Here is a 23,124-nt window from a genome sequence, read left to right as displayed (position 1 = left end):
ATGTCAGTTTCTGGTACCTACTTCATGCATGAAGAAGTTAGGAATAGGGAATGAATAAAAGCAAGATAAGACATTACTACATTTAATAACATTTCCAATATTGTAGTTACTAAGATCGAAACACGTAATCACAATAATATCAAGTTCCATATAAAATTGGCAGCAGATTACAACATGTCGGGGAACGTGGAACCCGATCAGATACGCACATATAGTCTGTTTTTTAATCTCGTAGACTAAATTGACACTTGCAAAATGTCAAACTTTCTAATAATTTTGCTAGCTCTGTGGTGCAGTGTTGTACTTACGATACCGGTTCGTTGAATCGTAACTTTTTACAATAACATACATCCTGAAATAATGGGCTTATCCTTGATGATTACGCTTGGCTTTGCGTGGTCAGATATCCCTGGCAGTTTGTAGCACGTCGTACAGCCATGTGTACGTACGTGAATTTTAAATATAAAACTTTGAATGAATATTAAATTCGTCTATTATAGATAAAAAGATACGATTCAACGAACCGGTATCGTAAGTACAACACTGCACCACAGAGCTAGCAAAATTATTAGAAAGTTTGACATTTTGCAAGTGTCAATTTAGTCTACGAGATTAAAAAACAGACTATAGGTATTTAATATAACATTGTCAATAAAATAAATATAAAGTAGTCCGTTACAGCTGTACATAACCATTTATGTTTGTAGACAACCTCTAAATTAATATATAATGCAATTTGTAAAAAAAAAAAAACATTTTTTTAGCTTTTCTGTAATTATGTAAATCTGTAAATAATGTAGGCACCTGCCCGGGTTTTGTCTATCAGAAATATAATTAGAATTTTAGAACACAATGTAACCGCTACACACTACTCAGTCTTAGCAAACGCTAGGCACGTCTAGAAGACGTACAGCTAAGCTACTGGCCGGTCGCTAAGAGGCGATCATGTGGACGCGGGTACTTCATTACCGGGTCTAACAAAACATACCTAAAGGTAATATGTATGTAGCAAAAATTCACCACCACACCTCCCAAAAATAAAAATTGGTACAGATCACTATACTACAAATATTGATCTTAAACAAATTACATCCTCGTCATCCTTTATAGAATAAAAAAAATATCACATTCAATATAAAACTTAATGGAATACGACAAATTCTTAGCCTGACTGTTACTTCACTAGTCAGTAGCCTGACCTAAAAAGAGCTATACAAATTGATAAAATGAAATAAGAAACTTCTGTCACGTTATGAACGCTAAATGCGTGTCAGACAAAGTATGGTCACATTTAGCAAACTGCTGCAAATGGATTATTACAACGGATTATTACCTTAATGTCTAGGTACATTCAAATTGTAATAATTGACCAATCAATCATCAGTTTAGGCATTTCATAGATATTTAGCATCGTAGTGGACTGGTGGTTGTGCACTGCAACACGACTCACGCAGGATATTGCATGAACACACCTATCCTAGTCAGAACGTCCTACAAAAAGGGCGGGCAGCTCAAGGGTGAGTTGCGATAACCAGCCGCGAAATAATCTCTGATTTGACAACTGTTTGGTATTTCTTCTATATTATTTTAACTACATAATCATAATGTCGCCACATTATACATATTATTTGAACACGTTGACATTTCTTGAATTCATGATTCCAGTTAAAAAAACAACTAGGTAGGTACTTACATAAAGTCTAAAACAAAGTGGTAGCTATATATGCGAAAACAGAAAAAAATATGCGTCATAAATAACCCATGGTCTAACAATAAAAAACTTAATACAACAAATTGAATAACAACACGGCAACATAGGTAACTATGTGGGCTAATTACAACGATGGGCGTATTACAAACTTAGGTATAGGGGTCTGATCACGGGCTACTTCTCTGACTGATCACTGCCCATTCAGTGGAATATTCAACATTTTCGAGTTCCAAAGTATTTCATGTAGACAGCAACAATGCAGCCTTAGTTTGTGCTTCTTTATAATAATATCGTCAGTTACATTTAGGAATACTTTATTGGCACGCGTTGTACCCACAGTGGCTACTTAGCTACACAATAGGAATCACGGCATCGGTAACGTCGCACTTTATAAGTAGGTAAGTAAACCTATATAAACACGGCTCAGGGAACTATATTTTTCTTTTTTAGACTGGAGTTATTGATCCTGCGTTACTGGTACCAATATCAGAATTATGAATGCGAACATGTACACTTTGTAACTACTTAAACTAAAGTCTCATAAGTATCTTTTTTACATCAATAATTTGGACGTCAACGATTCGAAAAGCACATTCATATGATTTTCAAATTTATTTTCATTTATAAAGATCACTTTCTTAAACATTAGAGTCAAAAATAAATCTAATTGAAAAATCCGACGGCTACGTTGCGCCCGGGAAGAGCCTAGTTCCGCTAATGGACGAAGATCTATACTATTGAGAAGATAAAACTATTACAACAGGCGGTACGTCCACATGGAGAGCGGGTTCTGCAGCAGCGCCAGGTGCGGCGGCTCCTTGCCGCCCACCAGCAGCAGGTGCAGCTGCGTGTCGCCCGTCCGCGGCACGCTGCGGGCGCGCCGCTCGCTCAGGTCCTGCAGCTCGATGTCGCCCGGCCCCACGCCCGAGTCGGGAGTCAGAGCCGCTCCCAAGTTCCGCACGTCAGGCCCTAAGTAATGTGGATTGCTAAAGCCTAGAGAATTTCCCGACAATCGGTTGACCCGCTCCGCGCTCGCGTAGTCTGAAGTAGACAGTTCTGTGTCTTCCTCGTCGGTTATTATCGTGTCTTTGGTGAACCTAACCGACGCCGACTTTGGAATCGTAACGACAGTGACCTTGCCGTCTAGTTTGACTGACGACATGCCATCTTTTTTCTTGATACTATTTATTTCTCGTCTAATGTCTTCCTCTTCTTCTGAATCGAGGTATACCAACTTCGTAGCTTCTACTGGCGATAACACTGGTGTAGGGAGGATCATGTCAGCGAAATCAGGAACGGATATTGGCTCACGGGACATTTCTGTTCTGAACTCAGGGACGTCACCTTCTCGCGGACTCTCGCCTCCGTCTGCAGGTTGTCGCTTGTCGATCACGTAAGCCGAGTGAGACTTGGACAATGCCGCCTCTTGTCTGACGAGGCTCTCTGTGGAGTCCCTCTCGCCGGCTAGCACGCTGTACGAGCAACGTGCGGCTCTTCGAATGTGGAAGGAAGATAACTTGGAGATCTCCTTGAGTAGGCTGGCGGGAGGGTCGGGCCTCGCGTTCAGGGAGTGGCGGTTGCTGTTCATCCTGTTGGTGGGCGCCGAGCGCACCCGCGGCGGCGCGGCCGGGATCAGGAGTGCGCAGCTGTCCACGCGGGGAGAGGGCCATTTGAGACTTTGGATTATCCGTTCCCAGGTTTCGGTAGCTACAGGAAAGTTAAAAGATGTACTTAATAAAATTATAAAGTTAAGTAAAAGAGGTATAAGAGAATGTAGGAAGGTTTAATACCGAAGTGGAACCTCCAGAGCTCGTTAGTGGAGTGTCCGTGCGTCTCGCCGCCGAAGATGTAGAGGTGTGCGCCGGCGCGCAGCCCCGCGTGCCCGCTGCGCGCGCTCGGCGACAGCTTCGCCGGCGTGCGCACCTGGCTCCACACGCGCGACACTAGCGATGCAACATTATGATAATCATTACGAACAGAAGCATTGTAAATACCTTGATCACCTACCAGATAACTTTTAGTTAGGTACTTATAAGTTTAAGTTATAAGTAAAGATGTGAATAGCTGACTCCACCACCCAAATGTGAGGTCATCCAAAAGGTGAGACATCATCTAAATGAGGCTAGGTTGTGTCTTCTTCCGAGGCTTTTCCCAACTGTGTTGGGGGCGGGTTCTGTAATGCGATGATACTCACTGGTGTCGTAGTACCAGAGGTCGCTGCAGTCGCGCAGGTCGCACTGGCCGGCGTGCACGTACAGCCGGTTGTCGTACAGCGCCGCCGCGTGCCGGTGCCGCGCCGGGCCCGCGCCCGCCGTGCGCACCTGGTGCCACGACTCCGACTCTGCACCACATTACGTTACATGTACATGCTTGGGCAATCAATCGATTCGATTTTTTTAGGATCTTAAAACCCACAGGGAACAGAGGAATCTGGGAGGCCAAGTTGACTTGTTTAATGGGTAAGCTTTTATCTACAATAATTTATTTACCATAATGAAACGCCCACAGCTCATGCGTGGACCCCCTCAGGTCCTTGTACCCTCCGTATATAAGCAGGCAGTCCTTCAGCGCGTGCGCCGAATGGCCCCTACGACCGCGTGGGCCCAGCCCTGCGCCCCGGGGCTCTCGCGACCCGCGCCGCCGCAGCGTCGATGAATAGTTCGACTGCCCAGGCAGCTTGCGCCAAATTCCAGTCTGAAAAAAATATATTCCAAAGTGGAAATACTTCACTTCCGTACATTTTTGAGAATAAACAGTTGGGTTTCAACTCCAACAAGTGACGGTGCTAAGCACCAACATACTTTAAATGGGAAGCCTGATAGGTACCGTTTAATGTAAAAAGTCTGTCTAGTTAAGCTCAATGCGTGTAACTAAGTATGCCGAAGCCCTATGTGCTATCAGCGATCGCGTCATATTAGAAGCGTGAGAGTGCTTATACACTAAGTAGGTACCTAGGTAATCTACACTTTTCTCATCACAAAGCGTCTTGTCGAACACCAACAAAGTTGTTCGACAATGATGAAAATATGAATTTTATTATGTTCATATACTCCAATAAGTTTCCTGATAATCTTATTATGTAAAAGAACGCCGAGCAGGCATCGCGTGCTCTCCGCGATCCGCCGCCAGTAAATGCAATGCGACAATATTGTGCACGCGAGCTTATGCTAAATACTCAAGCTGTGGAGAGCACTTCAAGGACAAGCAGGGTGTTTGCTTGGAAATGTTTCCTTTATACCTGGGATTTTGTCACTCGTACCTCAGTATCGTATATCCAGAGCGGCGTCTCGTTGGAGAGCGCGCCGGCCTCTCCGCCGAACACGTACAGCTTGGCCTCGTGCGCCGTCGCGCTGTGCTCCTGCAGCGACGGCGGTGGCTCCCCGCGGCATTCCAGCTTCTCCCACTTGCCCGTCGCTGGAAGATCATACACGACTTTACAAAATGATACATGTTACGGAAACCATTGGCCACTATCGACCTCCAGAATAGTTATACTGGTAACAGCCACAGTTGGGAACCTGGCTGATGAGGATTAAATATGCTGTCGTGTGTGAATCAAAGTACTAAATTCCTAACTAAAAGCTGAAACTCTATTTTCAAAAGATTTCTAGTTAACTGTGTTTTGAATAATAATGAGAGCATAAAACAGCACTTAAAGAAAAGGCTGAACCACTAGTTAGCTAATTATAAAGTTGTAGGTACAACGTGATGTGACACAGAAAACAAGTCCTCGACCCAGATAACTACTATTGCACAGTTTTTTCTAAACGAAATGCAAATAAGGATCATTGCCGGTCCACATTTTTAATATTATAACTTGCTAATTAAAATCTTTGTTTGTTAACAATTCTATTCGAATACAAATGCAAGGAAAGAAAAGACCAAAGATTCATTAGGCGTCTCCCGAAGCAAATGGAAAGTTGTGCGTTGTAATTAGCGAGGCGCGTCTGATGAGACTCGACCTAATTAAGCGGCAGTCGCAGCACGCGCCGAGGAGCACCAGCCACTCCACGCGGAGCACCCTTCGCCGCTGCTGACGACAGCCTCTTCGATTGACTTCGAGTGGTGTATTCAGGCCGATGCCAGAGCGTTACTAATAACTTGCTAAGTGTTGTGTCTTAATAAAGTTAATGTATTGCATCTGATGTAGAAGTGTTGCTTATGACTTATGGAGTATTGTGTTGTGTGTGTCATGTCCATCTTCAATTAACAAATTGTAAGCTTCAATGATTCCAACGATCACAACATCAACAATCAAAAATTAATTAATTGACAATATTATATCTAATATAATAAACTATAGGGTAAGGGACGAGGGTATGCTGTATAGTTACACTAACAGCACACTGATAGATTGTTGTATGATGACGTCGTGTACGAAGGGGGGTCCACAAATACTATCTACCACCACTACCACCACCACCAATATGTTAGAACATTCTAACCATATTGAACACACCGGTAACATAGATTCTTCTATGCAAGTTTTATCATTTGTGGAGAACACTCCTGATATAAATAATTTAAACTAATTATTAAGACAACAGAAGATATTCCAGTACTTAATAATTTTAAAGATAGTAGCAAGTTATCTTCTGGCGACTTAGTTGTAAAAAACATAAGAGTGAGCAACATATTTTAAAACTTTTCAACCAAAATATTCAGAGTTGCTCTTCTAAACTTCTTGAAATAGAATTAGTTTTAGAACAAACCAAGTTTGATGTAATTTGTATTACAGAACATTGGCTGAAAGATTATCAAGTAGAATCTATTAATTTTGAGAATTATTCTGTAGCTAGTTACTTTAGCCGGAAATCCATGATACATGGTGGCTCCTTAATATTAGTAAAAAATCCTATTAAATATAAAGTAAGAAAAGATATAGTTGATATGTCAGTGGAACATAATATTGAATTGTCCTGTGTTGAGCTAGATAAGCATGTGTTAGTGTGTGTCTACAGACCACCGCAACACCAGAATCTTGGTGTATTTGATTCTGTCATGGAAGATGTCTTGAAAAAAGTCAGTAGCAGTAGTAAGTCAGTCATTATATGTGGCGATTTCAATATTAATATTTTAGAAAGTAATATTGTAAGTTCGAGTTTCTTAAATCTTTTAAATCATTTAATATGCGTAACGTTTTCGAAGAACCTACTAGGATAACACCAACTACTGCTACTTGTATAGATAATGTTTTTTGCAGCTGTGAGTACCTACATAAGGAAATAGTGAATTACTTGCCCTCTGATCACAGCGGACAAGTTGTAACTTTTCGCACTAACTCTCCACCAGAGAAAACACAAATAAAATTTAGGGAATATACTTTAAAAAAAATCGATAAATTCAATCAAACTTTAGGTGATAAACTGTGTGCACATAGCTTAAATCTTAAAAATTCAAGTGATATTTACGCCGATTTTTCTCTATATTAAACAAACAATTCAACTTAGCTTTTCCAGTTAAAACTAAAATGATTAAGTCCAAGTTCTTATTTAGTGACTGGGCAACTCCTGGTATTCGTAAAAGTAGACAAAAGCTGTTTGAACTTTATGGTTTAAAGCCTTATAGCACCGATCCAAGTTTCCGTGACCACGTCTCAAAATATTCGAAAATATTTAAAAACGTTTGTAAACAGGCTAAATCTATTCATATTAGAAATAAAATAAAAAATTCTAAGGATAAAATAAAAACAACTTGGACAGTAATTAATAACGAAACAGGTAGGCGAAAAGTTCGCAAAACTGATTTTAGCCTAGAAACTCATAAAGGCCTCATCAACGGTAACCTTGAAGTAGCTCAAGAGTTTGAAGCATTCTTCACCAAAATACCTTTCGAAACTACAAAATCATTAAATTCTTCATCCGCCGTATCTATCGATTTACTCAAAACAAATGTAAAGCCATGCTGTTCAGTATTTAAATTTCAACATACCAGCCCCGAGGCTGTTGTTAAGGCCTTTAAAGATCTTAAAATAAAATCAACAGAAGATCTTTGGGGTATGTCTGTCAAGGTGTGTAGGTCAATTATTGAAACTATTGCACCCTATTTAGCTTACATCTTTAATGTTAGCGTAGACCAAGGCGTGTTTCCTGATCTAATGAAACACAGTAAAGTAGTACCTTTATTTAAATCGGGAAATAGCAAAGAATCAAACAACTATAGACCCGTTTCTGTTTTACCGGTTCTCAGCAAGGTATTCGAAAAGTTGATGCTTGCACAAATGTTGCGCCATTTCAATAAAACTTCATTTTTCATAACGAACAATACGGTTTCACCAAAGGTCGCTGTACAACCGATGCTGGTGTAACTTTGATCAAGCACATCTTTAAGGCTTGGGAGGAAGCTGAAGACTCGATTGGAATTTTCTGCGATCTCTCAAAAGCGTTTGACTGCGTAAATCACGAAACGCTTTTGCAGAAGCTAGAGCATTACGGAATCAAAGATACATCCCTCCAGTTATTAAAATCGTATCTAAACGATCGGCAACTTAAAGTTCAAGTAAACGGCGTAAATTCACTGGGCTCAATGATGGCAATGGGCGTACCACAAGGTTCCATATTAGGTCCGTTCCTCTTTTAGTTTATATTAATGATTTGCCCTATCTATTTGATAATCAACCTAGGATGGTGTTGTTTGCCGATGATACCTCTCTTATTTTTAATATTGATCGACGTAGACGTAACCTAGACGACGTAAACAATTCCATTATCCAGGTTCAAAATTGGTTCAACGCAAATAACTTGGCTCTTAATGAAAAAACAAAATGCATTCGATTTTCATTGCCAAATGTAAAAGTAGTGAATGTGACATAATACTCAATAGTCAAAAACTAGAATTTATAAATCAGACAGTTTTCCTGGGAATCACTCTTGACAAAAAACTACAATGGGGACCCCACATAACATCTCTTGCGGGTCGTCTTAGCTCGGCCGCCTATGCTATCAGAAAGATGAGGCAGCTAGCGGACGTAGAAACAGCTAGACTGGTATATTTTAGTTACTTCCACAGCATCATGTCGTACGGCATTCTGCTGTGGGGACGAGCTGCTGACATTGAATGCATATTTATCTTACAAAAGCGAGCGATCAGAGCTATGTACAACTTACGTGGTCGTGAATCTCTTAGGGAACTGTTTAAAAAAATTAATATCATGACCGTACCTTGCCAATTTATTTATGAAAATATCATGTATGTTAGGAAAAACTTACATTTGTTTGATAAAATATGTGATAGACATAATTATAACACTAGAAATAAAAATAAGTTAGCTATCCCGCAGTTTAGATTATCTAAAGTACATACATCTTTCATGGGATATTGTGTCAAATGTTATAATAAAATACCAGACAACATTCTGGAATTGAATGACTTGCGGTTTAAAACTCATATAAAAGCCACACTTTGTAAGCAAGCATATTATAAATTAGAAGATTACATTCAAGATAAAAATGCTTGGAAACATGCTGGTCCTGCTCCATAGGACATACTGACAATATCTAATTAATTAACAAATTAAAACTACACCAGCAAATAAAATTGTATTCATCTTTTGATTATTTGTTTGTAACTTTGTACCAAAATATAAACCAATTTGTAAATGTGAACACCATGTAGCATTTTAATTGTCACTTTATCCTCATTTGTCTTTGCGATTCTACATGATCTTCGCATGCTTTTACTGTATGTATCAATACATACAAACTGTAATACTATATTATTTTTAAAAAGAGTAACCATGGAGTTTCTTGCCCGTTCTTCTCCATAGGAAGCTACTTTTGGAATGGGCAACTAGAATCAAACTTAGTTATAATTTTGACGTTCATAAGTGCTTGTAAAGGCCTAAATGAAATAAATGATTTGACTTTGACTTTGACTTTGACTTTAATTTCGGAGTTTCTGATCATCAGCCTGATTTCTGCATAGACACTGTTTGAGCTATAGCTGGTACTCACCAAGACTATACCTCCAGAAGTCCCGCAGCGGCACCGCGCCCCCCGCGCCCCTCCCGCCCAGCACGTAGACGTGGCCGCCCAGCAGCGTGGCCGAGTGCTTGCCGCGCGCGCACGGAACGGCGCGCCCGTTGCTGCCGCCGCTCTCCACCGAGCTCCACATCTCATCTGAAGCAGGGATACACATGTGCTCAGCAAGATAGCAAGTTATCATACACATCAAGTTATGTTCAGTAATATCTAGGCCTCCCGATCAATAGACTGTACAATACGTCTGCAGCTGAGATTGCAGAATATAATAATTATGTTGTCCAAATAAAAATATATAGGTATATATACTACGGTCAGCAAGAAGTTATAAAGAATAATGAATGTATTTTATGACTGTTTATTAAGGACTGGCTAGCGATTTTCCGGCGCGCTGTATTACAAATCTTTTCATGTAAAGATTAGAAAATACTTTGGAATTTATTGAGAGGGAAAATTATAAAACGTCTTACAATTAAAATATCAAAAGAAAAATCCCCCATATGTTCTGAAAAAAAAAACCGAAACATACCATAATTGCACGCTCCAAGGCTTTCGTAAAGTGAAACCACATGCGTCTTTTCCTCCTCTGTAAGCGAAAGTTTTCCGACTTCAAAGTCGTTTCCCTTCACATAAACTGCATTACTCCCCTTCAATGTGCATAAAAATCAGCAAGTATGTCGTGCGGGGCAGATGAAATGCCGGCGTCCCCCAGGGCGCTGCTGCGGGACCCTCCGTCTCAACGTCTATAAGTATTGCTTATTGGGAATGAATCCCTCCTTGTTTCGCGTGGGGACGTGCTCAGGAGTTATCGTTTACAATGTGTAAATATTACTTAGAATCAAGAAGCTTTTATTTGTTTTTGGGATGTAACATAAATTATATGGTGTGTTGTATAAATAAACTAGAATCATTAATGTTTTATTTTGGTTTAATCAGCTGTGTACAACGTCTGCTATCGGTTACTTTGTAGGAAGCCACAGCATTAAATAGATTAAAACTTTGTAGAACTTAACAATTTCCTCAGTTGGCAGGCAGCCAAGCGCCCTGTAGCGAGTTCAATACATGGATAACGAATGGTCCCGATTCAAAAAATAGCCTTCTTATTTTGTCTCTGAATTCTGCAACCTCTTTTTAGAACTAAGAAACTATCTTAGATCGAAAAATATTTCAGCGACACACTGTGAATAAAGCATCAAAGTGATGATAAGACAACGTCTGCGTGGAATGGTATAATAATGCCGGGCTCACTTTCAGATAAATCAGGGTAATAATATTATCTACCCCTTCCACAAGACAAAGCCACAACCCTTCCTAAATTAAGACTTATGGCTTCATAAATGCCCTTCCGTTTTCCTAAAGGCCGGTATATTTTTTCATGAGATATGTATTTAGTCCGATCGCCCCACAATTAGTCCCCGTGCAGCAACCCTTTGTTTATGACGTGGCCTGTTTGACAATCTAGCGGAGACCCCTGACTGCCGACATGTTGCTACACTTGTACGTGAAAAACAAAAACATGGGGGAGATCAGAAGGCTCTCACTACGATTGCTGAGGGTGTACGCAGCCGCACACAGTAATCACGACTCACTGACGGACACATTGACTTCTGTGTGTTTTGCTAAATACTTACATACTAAAGCCTGCACTGCAATGTTTTATCTCTTCGTTTATAGGTAAGTTTATAAAGTTGTTGGTAACGGTACCGAGGTCAGAGCGAATTGCTGAAGTTTATGAGATAATTTCATAACTGAATAACTTTAATATCTTAGGTGCGTTGTTGTTTCCACAAGTTGAATTCAACATACAGAACTTGGAGAAATTATTACATAATTTATGTTCCAGATTCCTGAAAGTTCCGAAAATCTGGTTGGATAAGTTCATACCACAAAACAAATTACTTATTTGTAACTTGAATTTTCCTGTAAATCATATCATTTCTCTGTTATTATTATCCGCCATTTATCCGGAAACCCCATTCCTCGACAAGCATTCCTCGTCTATTCAGCTCTGGAATGGCCTGTAAACAGTGAAGGCAGGCGGGGTGAGGGGTGAGGGGCGAGGGCACCCGAGAGGGCATTACCTCGTGGCGGTGGCTAACGAGTGCGCGACATCGCCGGCTCATCGAGAGCCTGTGCCGAGCCAGCGGATTACACCCGCCCGCCGTCAGCCAAACGTCGGCACTTTCCAAAGCGTTTAACGTGAGCGAACTCTCCTATACGTGGATCATTTGTTGTTTACTTTGATTACGATGCTGGAAAGCGGACCCAACGAAACTGTTTGTACATACGCTTTGTATGTTGTCGTTGGGTCTCTGCAGATTGTATAATGGTTTGCAAAAAGCTGAAAATATACTTAGTAGATAAGTGAGTTCGCAATTTATCGAAATTGCAAAGTCATGTTTGTATTATGTTTAAGTACATAGGTTACCAGGCAGGTAATGTGATTGAATTTTACACTTTCGTATTGCGTAACAGCGCAGAAATTTCGGAGATTCTTCAGAAGCTGTCTTTAATCATGTTTGATAGATCCATCTCTTCAATAATATACTTATTACTATTTATTCATACTATCATAGGTATATCGCATAGCTGCGTACTTGCCAGCTTCTCAACCATTTAGGGAATTAGATTCGTCTTAAATAATAAATGTGATCGTGGAACTCGGCTTAATATCACTTGTTACTTCCGCAATGTGGATGAAATAGGACATAGATATACCTCTTTCTTCCAGCAAAAGCCATAAATAAGTCATAATAAATGGATGACCTAATGCGAAGTGGCTTTGGAAGGTGCTCTTAATCTGTCAGAGACTCACATCCCGGGAACCTCTCAGCTTGATACCTTATTAATGAGTAATGTCTATAGACATAATATGTATCCTACGTTGCTCGTATGTAGCGACGTAGGATCCTCACTTATCATTGTTAATGGACGACATGACGGGAGCAGATGGATGTTAATGTGATATACAAAGTGAATGCTATTGGTATGGCAAAATCTTATAAAGACACGTTATATAAAAGTGTGATTTGTGGTGATTTCAGACTTTCAAGAATGAAAATGTCATGGACGAACACGAAGGAAACGGGACGGAAAATCAAAGCTAAACAATCTCAATTTATAGCATCCTGTTAGAGAAGGCAGAAGCTCATCTCATTACTTTCATGAAGTAATAAGTCGTGATGAGGCTGCAATCAGAGCGAATGGCCGCGTCTTCTGCCTCGGCGCGCGCCATGAATACAGAGCGTCCCGTGACTCCGCCTGCATTACTTTCACGTAAACGCTGCAGACCGTGCTAGGGTTTTAATTACTTTTCAATCGTTTTCTTTTTTCATTGAAATGCATGGGGTTGTTTCCAATGCTTGAATGCTTGACTTGTCAACCGAAAATACTATCGGCTTACGTAGGTAGGTACTAGCTGATGTATCTGCTATCCAATAAAGATGCTATTCAAGTTCACACACATGTTGATTATTCCGGTCGTAGCAAGGTTAGACATCAGGAATTTTACATATATTTTTTCCTTTTTGTGACTTGACCTCCTCTAATAATAGATGCTTCGACTTGTCCTTCTATTAAATCTTCGACACAAAGAATAATGAGATAAAAGATGTAGGTACGAGGAACTCCTCACAAGTTGTTCAAGTTGTCTCGCGTCACAGATGATGATACCAGTGGTGTTGGGAGAGCTGGCGACGTCGTCACGATGTGCCGCGTTATCTCGAGACATATCCACCTTCTACGGATCAATACCCTTCAAAATGGGTCGGCTTCGCTTTATCGATGTTTTGTTTACGTCCCACGCGGAAATACAATCAGCGAAACTGTATCACAAAGTATTTTTAGCCGATTTGATAAAAGAACAATTAATTGTTGTGACCGTATTTTGAGTTGGATTGATTTTCGTTCTGTACGCACCCAAAGCTAAGTCAGCTAATCCGATGTAATCCTGACAGTCCGCGTTTGTAGAGTTTATTTTGTCTGGAAGTACTTATCTAGCTAGCGTGGTCTACGTCTCTTTACTAATATAAAAATAATGAATAATAGTTACATATTGTTTCCCGTGTTAAAATTATTTATCCTGTTAAATTAGACATTCAATAGTCAAAATGCTTCACTGCATCTATCTACTTACAGCCACAATTTCCTGGTATTATGTCGGCATTGTATCTCCAAACGCTGCTCGTTAACCTGTGACCTGATGGCTGAGGGTTAGCAGCACGTGACATCGTGTCAGGAGGGCATTAGAGCTGAGCGATCGACACGCGATGCTCACTTGTCGACACCTTCGTCTGCACTTATTGCGATGATCTTAAGAGGGTATTTGTTCACTATTTAAACTCCTAAGGTCATTGAGCTATTTTCTGAAATGTCGCAGTTTATCGATGTTACCGCATCTTTTCCCCCACGCCCACAAACGTTACAACACCTACATTTTAGACTTTTGGGTTGGTGAACAAATGCGTAGGTAGATTTTTGATTGAAGGACTTCGCATGATTCGATTTGGATGATTTATTAGAGGTACAGCTCTTAAAATAACGTCTCCTGTTAAATTTAAGGTAGGTATGTAAGTGCTCAGGATATTTATGTAGAATAGATCCTTCCAGAAACCATTATATGTATAAGAGCTAGTAAAGGCGTTATACCCAACCGTACTTTAGGATTTGACCCAAATATAGCATGGGAAAGGCTGAGATTTACATGTAAAGAAACACTTGACTGACTTTGAGTTACAAACTCAAGTTTATTCTCTTGATTAACTTGAGCACCAAAAGGATTAACTTGAGTTTAGAGACAACCACAGTTAAACATGTTTCTCATTCGGTGTGGAATTGGAATCTGACGTGAAGACAGACTTAACTGCTTAGGATAACATAAATAATATTGCAGATAAGTAAGAAGACAGATCAGCGAGGGGTTCCGAAAATGCAGAAATATTTATAGCAATGGAATACATAATTTCACGGTTTATTAAACTTTTTACATTTGCCGGGTTGGAGGCTTGGAGGGCTCTCCACCTTTTTGAGCTCCGGGCGTTCCCTCGGGATACGGGAAATTGCATAAATAGGTCGCTTTTAATTTTTAATCTTATACATCTAATGTGGAATAATAAAATCGAACTTTACCCTAGACGCCTTCACCTAATTGGTAGGTCGTCTTAGGTGAATTGTCCACGTTTAGTTCTACAGAAAAAAAAAAAAATTGTGGTGAAAACATTTATTCACACGACCGTAGAAATTACTATAGTATTTATCTTCTTATGTATTATTTGAACCAAACCTAACATTCTAAGAATTTCATATTTTAACATTCTAAGATGATCTTGTCCCAAAAATTACCTCAAACACACTAGGCAGATCTCTCTACTCTGTCTGTTCTTACTATGAACACTTTATCAACAACATATGATATTATATTGACAGCCTCCGTAGGGTGTCTGCAGACAGGTGTCGCCAGGGGCGGTAGTGCGGGGTGCAGGGGTGCTGCAGCTGGGGAAGCAAATTGGATTTGGCGCGAAATTGTTGCGTACGTCTGGTGAGGGAGGTGTCGATGTCGCCATGATTCGAACAATCAGAGAAATAAAGATGTCGTCATTTCATTTATGTTTTATGTCTCTAATAATAAACTACCTTCTTATTACCCCACTGCAGAGCACCGGCCTCCTCCCATAAAAATAATGAATGGCTTTGGCATTTAATAAGTGTATGTATGTAATTCATTGATATTGCCGTTTGTTAAAGTGTCTCGTTGCAGTTTAAACACAGCTATTTGTTCACGTGGTTCCGAATTGTAAATTGTGCAAACGTTGTTGTTTCTAAAATGATTTTCATTAACATGTCTACAGCTGTTGCATTATTGTAATTACCAACGATAGTTTCTTATACTTTTGGTGTTTCAACTTTGGGATCTCGTTTTGTCACCTGACTCCCAGAGTGTGCACTGACTAGATACAGCTATACAGCGCCACGGGGCGGTGTTCCCGTCTCGCCGGGATTAGCGGGATCGCTCTGTTGGACAAATGCTGTGCACTGATTGTTCAGCTTTCAGCTGTGTTTGTTACACTGTATTGCATTACATGCTGACTTGCAGAGATTACACTGTCGCCCGGCGGGTGGGGATATTGCGTCCATCCGAGTTTTATTGGACCTACATTGTTGTTTCATTAAACCTATGTTACGCGGATTGACTCGTAAATTGTAGATAAAATCCCCAAGTAAAGCGTAGCTTTTCTTATCTAGTTCAGGAAATACGTGAGTGGATCGAGGGCACTTTTCCACTATGATGAAAACTTAGCAGTTGTTTTCCAACTTCGCCCTCTAAGTGAGTTTACTTAACTTTGTCTTCTCTGGGTGCAGTGTTATATTAGTGTCCTTAGGTTTAATCATACCTAAAAGAAATATCAAGTATAAAGGCTAATTCTTTTTTACTTAGCAGAATGAACTGAAATCGATCGCAACAAACAGTAACGTCAGTCAGGCAGTGGCGGCTGCGTGAGCGTCATTGTGTGGTCACAATGGCGGGCGCTGATGAGCCGCCACAATGCCGCCGCCGGAGCCCTGATGCCATCCACATTGTGTCCTGATTACAGATAGCGCATCTATGCTAATGTTCTCGCTTTTGAATTGTGAGCTTGTAAGTTTTATATTAAGAGTCAATACCAAACAATAGTGCTTTAAAAAAACGTTATTGAAGCAAACAGATATTACAAGTCAATGACAATTTTATAGGTTACATGCAGCTGCGGCAGCAACACAAAGGTTGCATAACCGACCGAAACGTTTCATCTTTGAAGCCACACGTTATACAAGTAAGTAGTCTAGACTCAAACCATTCTTTAATAGACATTACATAAGCAATTAAGATTGAGGTCACCCATTCCAAAAATAACTATTCTATTGAGATAGATCAGGCAGAAACATCAGAGTAGGTAATCCTTTCAATTTACTCTTAAAACATAAAATAACAAGCTCAAATGTAGAGAATGGACGCAAATTAGATTCTGCGGTATAGCTAAGTAGGTTTTATTAATTACATTGTGATTGTTAGCGGCGGGGGTGTGACGGCGCTGCAGTTTGCTCGTTCACTTAGAACAGTAATTGTTGGTCCCCCCCCCGCAGCCCTCCCCCCGGCTGTCTGGCTGTGTGAGGCGTGTTATGATTTCCATTTACACTAACTGGGATATACGGCGCTTAGTATTATTGGAGCGAGCCCCGAGCACTGGGGTAGATACATATGTTTCATATTGGTCAAATTGAACGAGGATTTCCGGAGATTCATAGTCGGTTGTTTGGGGCTATGTCCCGGTTTTTGTGTTGCAATTTAGCTAACCGCTAACAAGTTTCATTGTGGGGCACAATGCATCAAATACCACTGAGATGCAGTTGATTCAGATCAATGCATAACGATATTTGGAAAGCTCTATTAACCTGTCCGCAGTGTTTATAATCAACGTCTTCAAAAGGGGCTTAGACCCAGTAGGCAGGGTGATTATTACATATAATATAAGTCTGAAACTGATAACTTATAATAGTTATTATGTAGGTAGTGCGAACGCTAGGAACTTAAGCGCAAATGGAGCGCGCGGCAGATAACGAGGGCTGGTGTTCTCTCATTAATCACTGTCCTGCAGCAGCCGACGGCACTCAACACAGATATTGTACGGGAGTAAAAAATTATCGCCCTAATGTGCCAGCGGATTGCCATCAACATGAGAAAGGTTAGAGATGACCTGAAGACTCAATTTCGTTTCCTAAAGATCAAATCATTCTGTCAGAGGATATTGGACAGTAAAGTACCTATCAATTAGGGTGGCACACATACGTATCAACGGTTACCTAAACAATCTAATATCGAGAAGAGAAAGCCACAATCATAATTAAGAGGCGGAAGGAGACGGTCATTGGCATTAAACTAAGACAAATATTGATTATCGTTTAGCTGTCTAGCCAGCACTGCAATGCTAATGACAGGCTTTTTGCTTCGGAACGTGGGTGGAAACAGCTGGAGTCGCCATTGTGACTGGTACTAAATCTTTGATACTGAAGTTAGTGGTGCAAAGATTATAGCAGACTTAGAAAGCCAGTTGGGATAACCTTGCAGAATAACAAAGTCTAAGCAGAGTACTGCAGAATTCATAGATCTGATGTCCTTGGGCAGACGAGGCGCGATCATAACGTTTTACGACGGGATAGTGTCACATAACCGTATGACAATATATTTGTGTACTTAGTATGAATAATCTTGAGAAATATTTCAGAAGCTTTTTAGGAATTTAATGCAAAGTCAAACGTGAAAACCATAAAACCTTAATGTTTATAATAATGGTATCCTCCTAACTACGATAAAAACAACAGATATGGCCAATTTTGCAAGTTTGATTACATCCCTAAATAAATACAAGATTTCTCAGATCTTGAACATTTTTAGACTATTTAAACGAATAAGTTTAATTGAGGGCAACTGGCTCTTCTTTATAATTCGCACACGTTAGCAATAGCTACATCTAGCTATTTGTCACAATCGACTAGATTAATATGCAACAGTAGCTGACTTGAAAATTTTATTTCTTCTCTGATATATCTTAACTCTTGCAATCATCAACGGCAAGTTAGAAAGGCTAGAATATATCGTAACAGTTCCATTTAGGTCGTAATGCCATGTGGAACTTCTGCAGGTGTCTGTCAGACATGTCTGTAACGAGTGTCTGGTGGCGACATGGAGCTCGTAAGTTCCGCCTGACCGCGCGGACGGTCAAGGTTCCACAGATATACGTATGCTGAGCGCTCGGGAGACAGACTCATCTCATTCTATTATTCATCCAAAGAAAAATCGATACTGTCTAGTTATGACAGCAAGATTTTATTGCTCATAAAATAATGCCAGATTGATGACTACGTAAAGCAATAGAATCACATTCAGGTACTTAACTTTATTAATTGCGTGCTAAACCCATTTTGAAATAAGTACTCCTACTCTTTAAACTAAATCCAGCAGTAACGACCCGCTCATTAACTGAAATATACAACAAAACCTGAACCCGAATTTCAAACAAATCCTCTTTGAATATCAAAATATGAAATTGCAAATACTCGTCATATTCCATCACAACAAGTTCACTCTCTCTGAAAACGAGAAAGCTCTAAATATTTAAACAGCCTAATATCAACTCCATGCTATTCAAAATAAGGTCTGTTTAACATAAACACGTGTACAACGGCTCCCTTGGCAAGAGTCGAATCAACTTGTGCAGGAATAAGCGCCGTGCGAGGGTAGTTTTAAAGTTATTTACCGTTTGTAGTGCGCGCGGGTGAACGACCGCCACCCCCGTTATGCAATGTCCGTCTGTCTGTCACGTCGACATGCTATAACGGCGTAATGGCGGGTAGTGTGAGAATATGAAATGCCAATGCAGGATATGAATCAATGGAAGCCAATCACCGCTGAAAGCTTTAAAGTGATTGCTCGTGAGTCGTGAGGCAGCCCCGTTACCGCCAGTAATACGATAATGCTTCACTTTCCATGAGTTGTGACGTCGATTACACTCGCGGCTTGTGATTGTTCCAATGGATTGCTCTATTATAGAGTAAGAAATAAACGATGGAGGAGTATTGAATAATTTATCTTTCTGTCTGTTTGAGTTCCGCTACCGACTGACGAAAACCTTACGAAATCACATATTGACCTATTTATTTTTGAGATGGAGAAATGGCGCAAGAAATAGAAAATACAAAACATTTATTTGCCATGTTTAGGCTACATAACAATAAAAGCAAATGTTTCCGATGCATTGCCAACACATGTAAGTTATTCGTACATAGTGTCTGTCATGCAGCTGTTCGCTTACGACAAGCGTTTCATTGATGCGTCTACAATTACCGTTCTAGCTTTTAGGGTTTATTTTTATCTCAGTCCTCTTCTCTTTTAATTGTTAGAATCCGTCTTGAAGAAGATTTTGAAGATAATTTGAAAGAACTGAGATGTAATTTTCAAGTTTTATCGGCATAAACTTTGGTAGGTAGTTCAGTTATGGACAAGACAACAAAAACATGTTTTCGGGTACCGCTAGTGTGGGTAACTTTAAGTACTTTAGACTTAACATGTAACAATTGCATTAATTTGTTCTCATAGCAAATAAAAACCCGCTGTGAGAACTTAGCTCATACAATGTTAGCGGCAAACTAAATAACTTTTTAGCTCAGTTTCATTAGCATTAATAAGAGTAAGCCAGCATGATGCCTTGCTTAGATTGTAACATAAATATTATATGAGACACCTATGCAGTGAGATCTGTGTTAAATACATAAGTGAACAGTGGTCACAAAGATTAACGATAAATTAACTATCTGTGGCTAGTTTTGGCGCCCGAGGGAACGCCTCACTTTCTCCTTTATCCTTATTTGAACAAAAGAAAGTTCGACCACCGAACTCGTCCGCTCAGACGTCGTTAACCTACCGATGCATAGAGTCGTATAAGCAGCAATAGCTTTGTTTATATCCTGCGTTTATTACCCACATTACGTTACTTTATGTCCCACAGTTACGCTTCACTGAGCTAACCCGAGATCAAGCTGTTTTTAAAACAAAATTAAAGATCGAGTAACTGCTATAGGTATTTCATGTTTCAACTTGTATGACCTGTTCTATGATAGAACCTTAATACGATAGGGGTAGTGAGTCCCTTCCTGCTCCAATAGCACACGATTTAATTATTATTGATAGATTTGCCCGAGCCCCACGTTGGGCGCCAATACAGCAGTTCTGCGGAAACGGAAATGTTAGACTGTTTTAATTAAAAAGTAAATGAAATACGTGGGGTCAATGATACAAGCCTTTGTGGAGAACCGGGTCACAAGGCCATTGTTGGATATCCTACAAAGCCTTTCTGTGTCTGTACGCTGTTTCATGTTTTTATAATACCCAACATTGTTGCGCGTGTTTTTATAGTCTGTAAGGATTATGGTAGTTACAATGACTACCTTTAGTTAACTTATTTTTCTTGTTTTAAGTGTCTTCTTATTTTTCATTACTTGGGTATCTGGCCTTTATAAAACAAAAAGCACTAGGTACACCAGCTCCAACACCATTCTCTCGGCGGGAAACACATACAAATCATCACGATAACAAAAACCGATACACTCCATAAATAATATTTACCTGTCGCTACAATTTACAAACAAATATAAATAGAGCCCCAATTCGCACCCTATAAAAAGCGTCCCTTCTTTTATCCCAATTAAAGTACAGATGTCTGCGGCGGCGGCACGCGCCTCACTCACCGGCTCGTCAGGCGCATCATCCGACACAAACAAACAAACACTGCACTGTCCGCACGCGACACGCGCGTCCCCTGCCGAGGTGCGCGACGCACTGGCGAACTTACGCGGTGTTGACGGGGGTGACTCTCGACTCCCCGACTACTTCGGGAAAATGAAAATTTTCAGGGAGGATGTATTGTTCAGTACTTAACTAAACTGTGAACACAATAATATTGTTTCTTCTTATTCACGCCAGCTATATACCATATAGCTTATCCCTTTCCATTCTATAGGTTAGCCGGAATTACGAGCTACACGTATTAATTAACTTAGCAGAGCCTAGAAATAGCGTAACTAAATTCTCTTCTATGAGAAGCGAAATTATTATACATCGCAAAAAAAACTTTTTTGACACCTTGTTAAAGAAGCAAAGAGTACCTACTTCCCAAATTTCGGGGTAGCAGTTTATCCTGCAACCCAGTAGCGTGTAGGGGCGCGAGGGTGCGTTCAGCGCACCGGACACTCCGGCCCGAGGTCGTTCAATTGTGGCCCACAGTGTGACGCTGATGACGACGTTACGACGTGATTCTGACCGGTCTGTGACGACACCAGCGATACGTCATCAACGGTCAATCGTTTCAAAATGTTATGTGAAGGCGGTAAGTGACAAATACAATGCCGAATATATCTACTTTCCCTGAATTACATATTCATGGTTTTTCAGTGAATTAAAATACTTCGCTGACTTCTAGGTTCTGTTCACAGGTATATATTTTGTGTTAAAATTCGTCCTACGTGGTGTAAGGGTCACAAGGAGTGCAGGAAATCGGCCGGTTGGTTGGGGCATTTAATTGTCGCTCAAGGATCTCATTAGGGGCCAAGCCTGGTAGAGTGAGGGGTCGTATCCCCAAACGGTATAATTTTTATAACGGACTTCCGAAAATTATATTTAGTCGGGCAGGTAAAATTAACAATTAAACTCGAGTGAAGGCTGGTTCGAAGAATGGTTCTGTTGTAATTGTGAGCGGACAATTAGGCTGTTTACCCAAAAGGGTTGTCGCTCTAATTCCGTACAAGAGCGTGAATCGAGCGAACAATCACGGCATTGTACTTGCGGCAAGTTACGCAACCGTGCCAAGGCCGAGCCGGCCGATGAACCTGCACCCCGGAGACTGCTTAGCACCACAGTTCATTGCTACTATTTGGAGGACGGCTGGATTTATGGCCTAACTGTGGAAACAAGCTTCTAAGAATAAGATGTGGGATAGTACCTAGGTACTAAAACTGTTTATAATACTTTAACTCAAAAATAAAGATCCAGTAGGCAGAATCTTAGCTACAGAAGTTCGTTGTATTTCACCTGTAAAATATTTTATAAGAAAATTAAAAATTTATGCACGCACACGCACCGAGGTATATTTTTATAAACCCAAAATATACCCTTAATTATCAACTGCCCTCTTCATAAAATTTTCAACAGTTTCAATTTTCGCAGGAAGAGTTTCTGAACGCTCCCGCATTTTGGATCAATATGACGGTGGCGGGAAAGCGAGGAAAACGCGGGAAGCCCTGCAGCGCGCCATTTTGTCGTTACCATGACAACCAGACGGTGCCTAGAGATATAATCGTGAAGCAATCTTGTTGTTCGATTTGTGTCACTTTTGAGTACTGTTTTGAGGCAGAAGTTGAGTTTTTTCTAGCTAAAAAAGAACTTAAAAGCTGCAAAGCTGAACACAGGCGAACCAGGAGCAAATTAGATTTAAAATAACGTCGATAGAAGCTACTGCCTATGTCATTAGAAATCAGTCTATTAATGAATGATCAAACATCTTATAAGAAGCGCTCCCCCAAGCCGGGGGTCGTGAACAAGCGTTCCGTGTCGCCCCCATCAGAGCAACATCGCTGAAACAAAGAGTCCCACGGGCCACTCCGCTCAGTTTACTGCTCAGGGATCAGCACTGCAAGGCAATGGCCACGAATTTGAGAGTACAATAAATTACAGGATCAACTCTTACCTCGCTAAGATTTATAGGTATCCTGACTAATCATAAAAAATATATAAAAACTAGATTAGATTTTCTATTAGAGGTGAAGATTAACTAGAGTATGGCTGTAAGGCGGTAACTTATACTGCTAAAGCCTGACTACGGCAAAAGATATAGTAAAAATCTGTCTGTT

At 40.3% G+C, this 23,124-nt stretch overlaps 1 protein-coding gene across 3 annotated transcripts in view; it reads right to left on the bottom strand.

The window, feature by feature from the left end:
• Positions 1-66: 66 nt before the first annotated feature.
• LOC110380886 (uncharacterized) overlaps positions 67-23,124 on the bottom strand; it is a 26,911-nt gene continuing 3,853 nt past the window's right edge. The window contains exons 1-7 of one of the 3 annotated variants that reach the window (XM_021341032.3): positions 20,968-21,053; positions 9,664-9,828; positions 4,971-5,125; positions 4,201-4,405; positions 3,906-4,052; positions 3,502-3,654; positions 67-3,418 (exon numbers count right to left, since the gene is read on the bottom strand). In XM_021341032.3, coding sequence (XP_021196707.2) covers positions 2,466-3,418; positions 3,502-3,654; positions 3,906-4,052; positions 4,201-4,405; positions 4,971-5,125; positions 9,664-9,823 — 1,773 coding nt within the window. In that variant the 5' untranslated portion in view covers positions 9,824-9,828; positions 20,968-21,053 and the 3' untranslated portion in view covers positions 67-2,465. Of the gene's footprint in view, positions 3,419-3,501; positions 3,655-3,905; positions 4,053-4,200; positions 4,406-4,970; positions 5,126-9,663; positions 9,829-20,845; positions 21,054-23,124 lie in introns of those variants that run through there. The other 2 variants (XM_049838112.2, XM_021341031.3) reach the window with 2 other exon arrangements.

This window comes from Helicoverpa armigera, chromosome 8 (assembly GCF_030705265.1).
Source record: "Helicoverpa armigera isolate CAAS_96S chromosome 8, ASM3070526v1, whole genome shotgun sequence".
Classification (NCBI taxonomy): Eukaryota; Metazoa; Arthropoda; class Insecta; order Lepidoptera; family Noctuidae; genus Helicoverpa; species Helicoverpa armigera.
The sequence above is the reverse complement of the archived record's forward strand: the minus strand, read 5'-3'. Positions and strand labels throughout refer to the sequence as shown.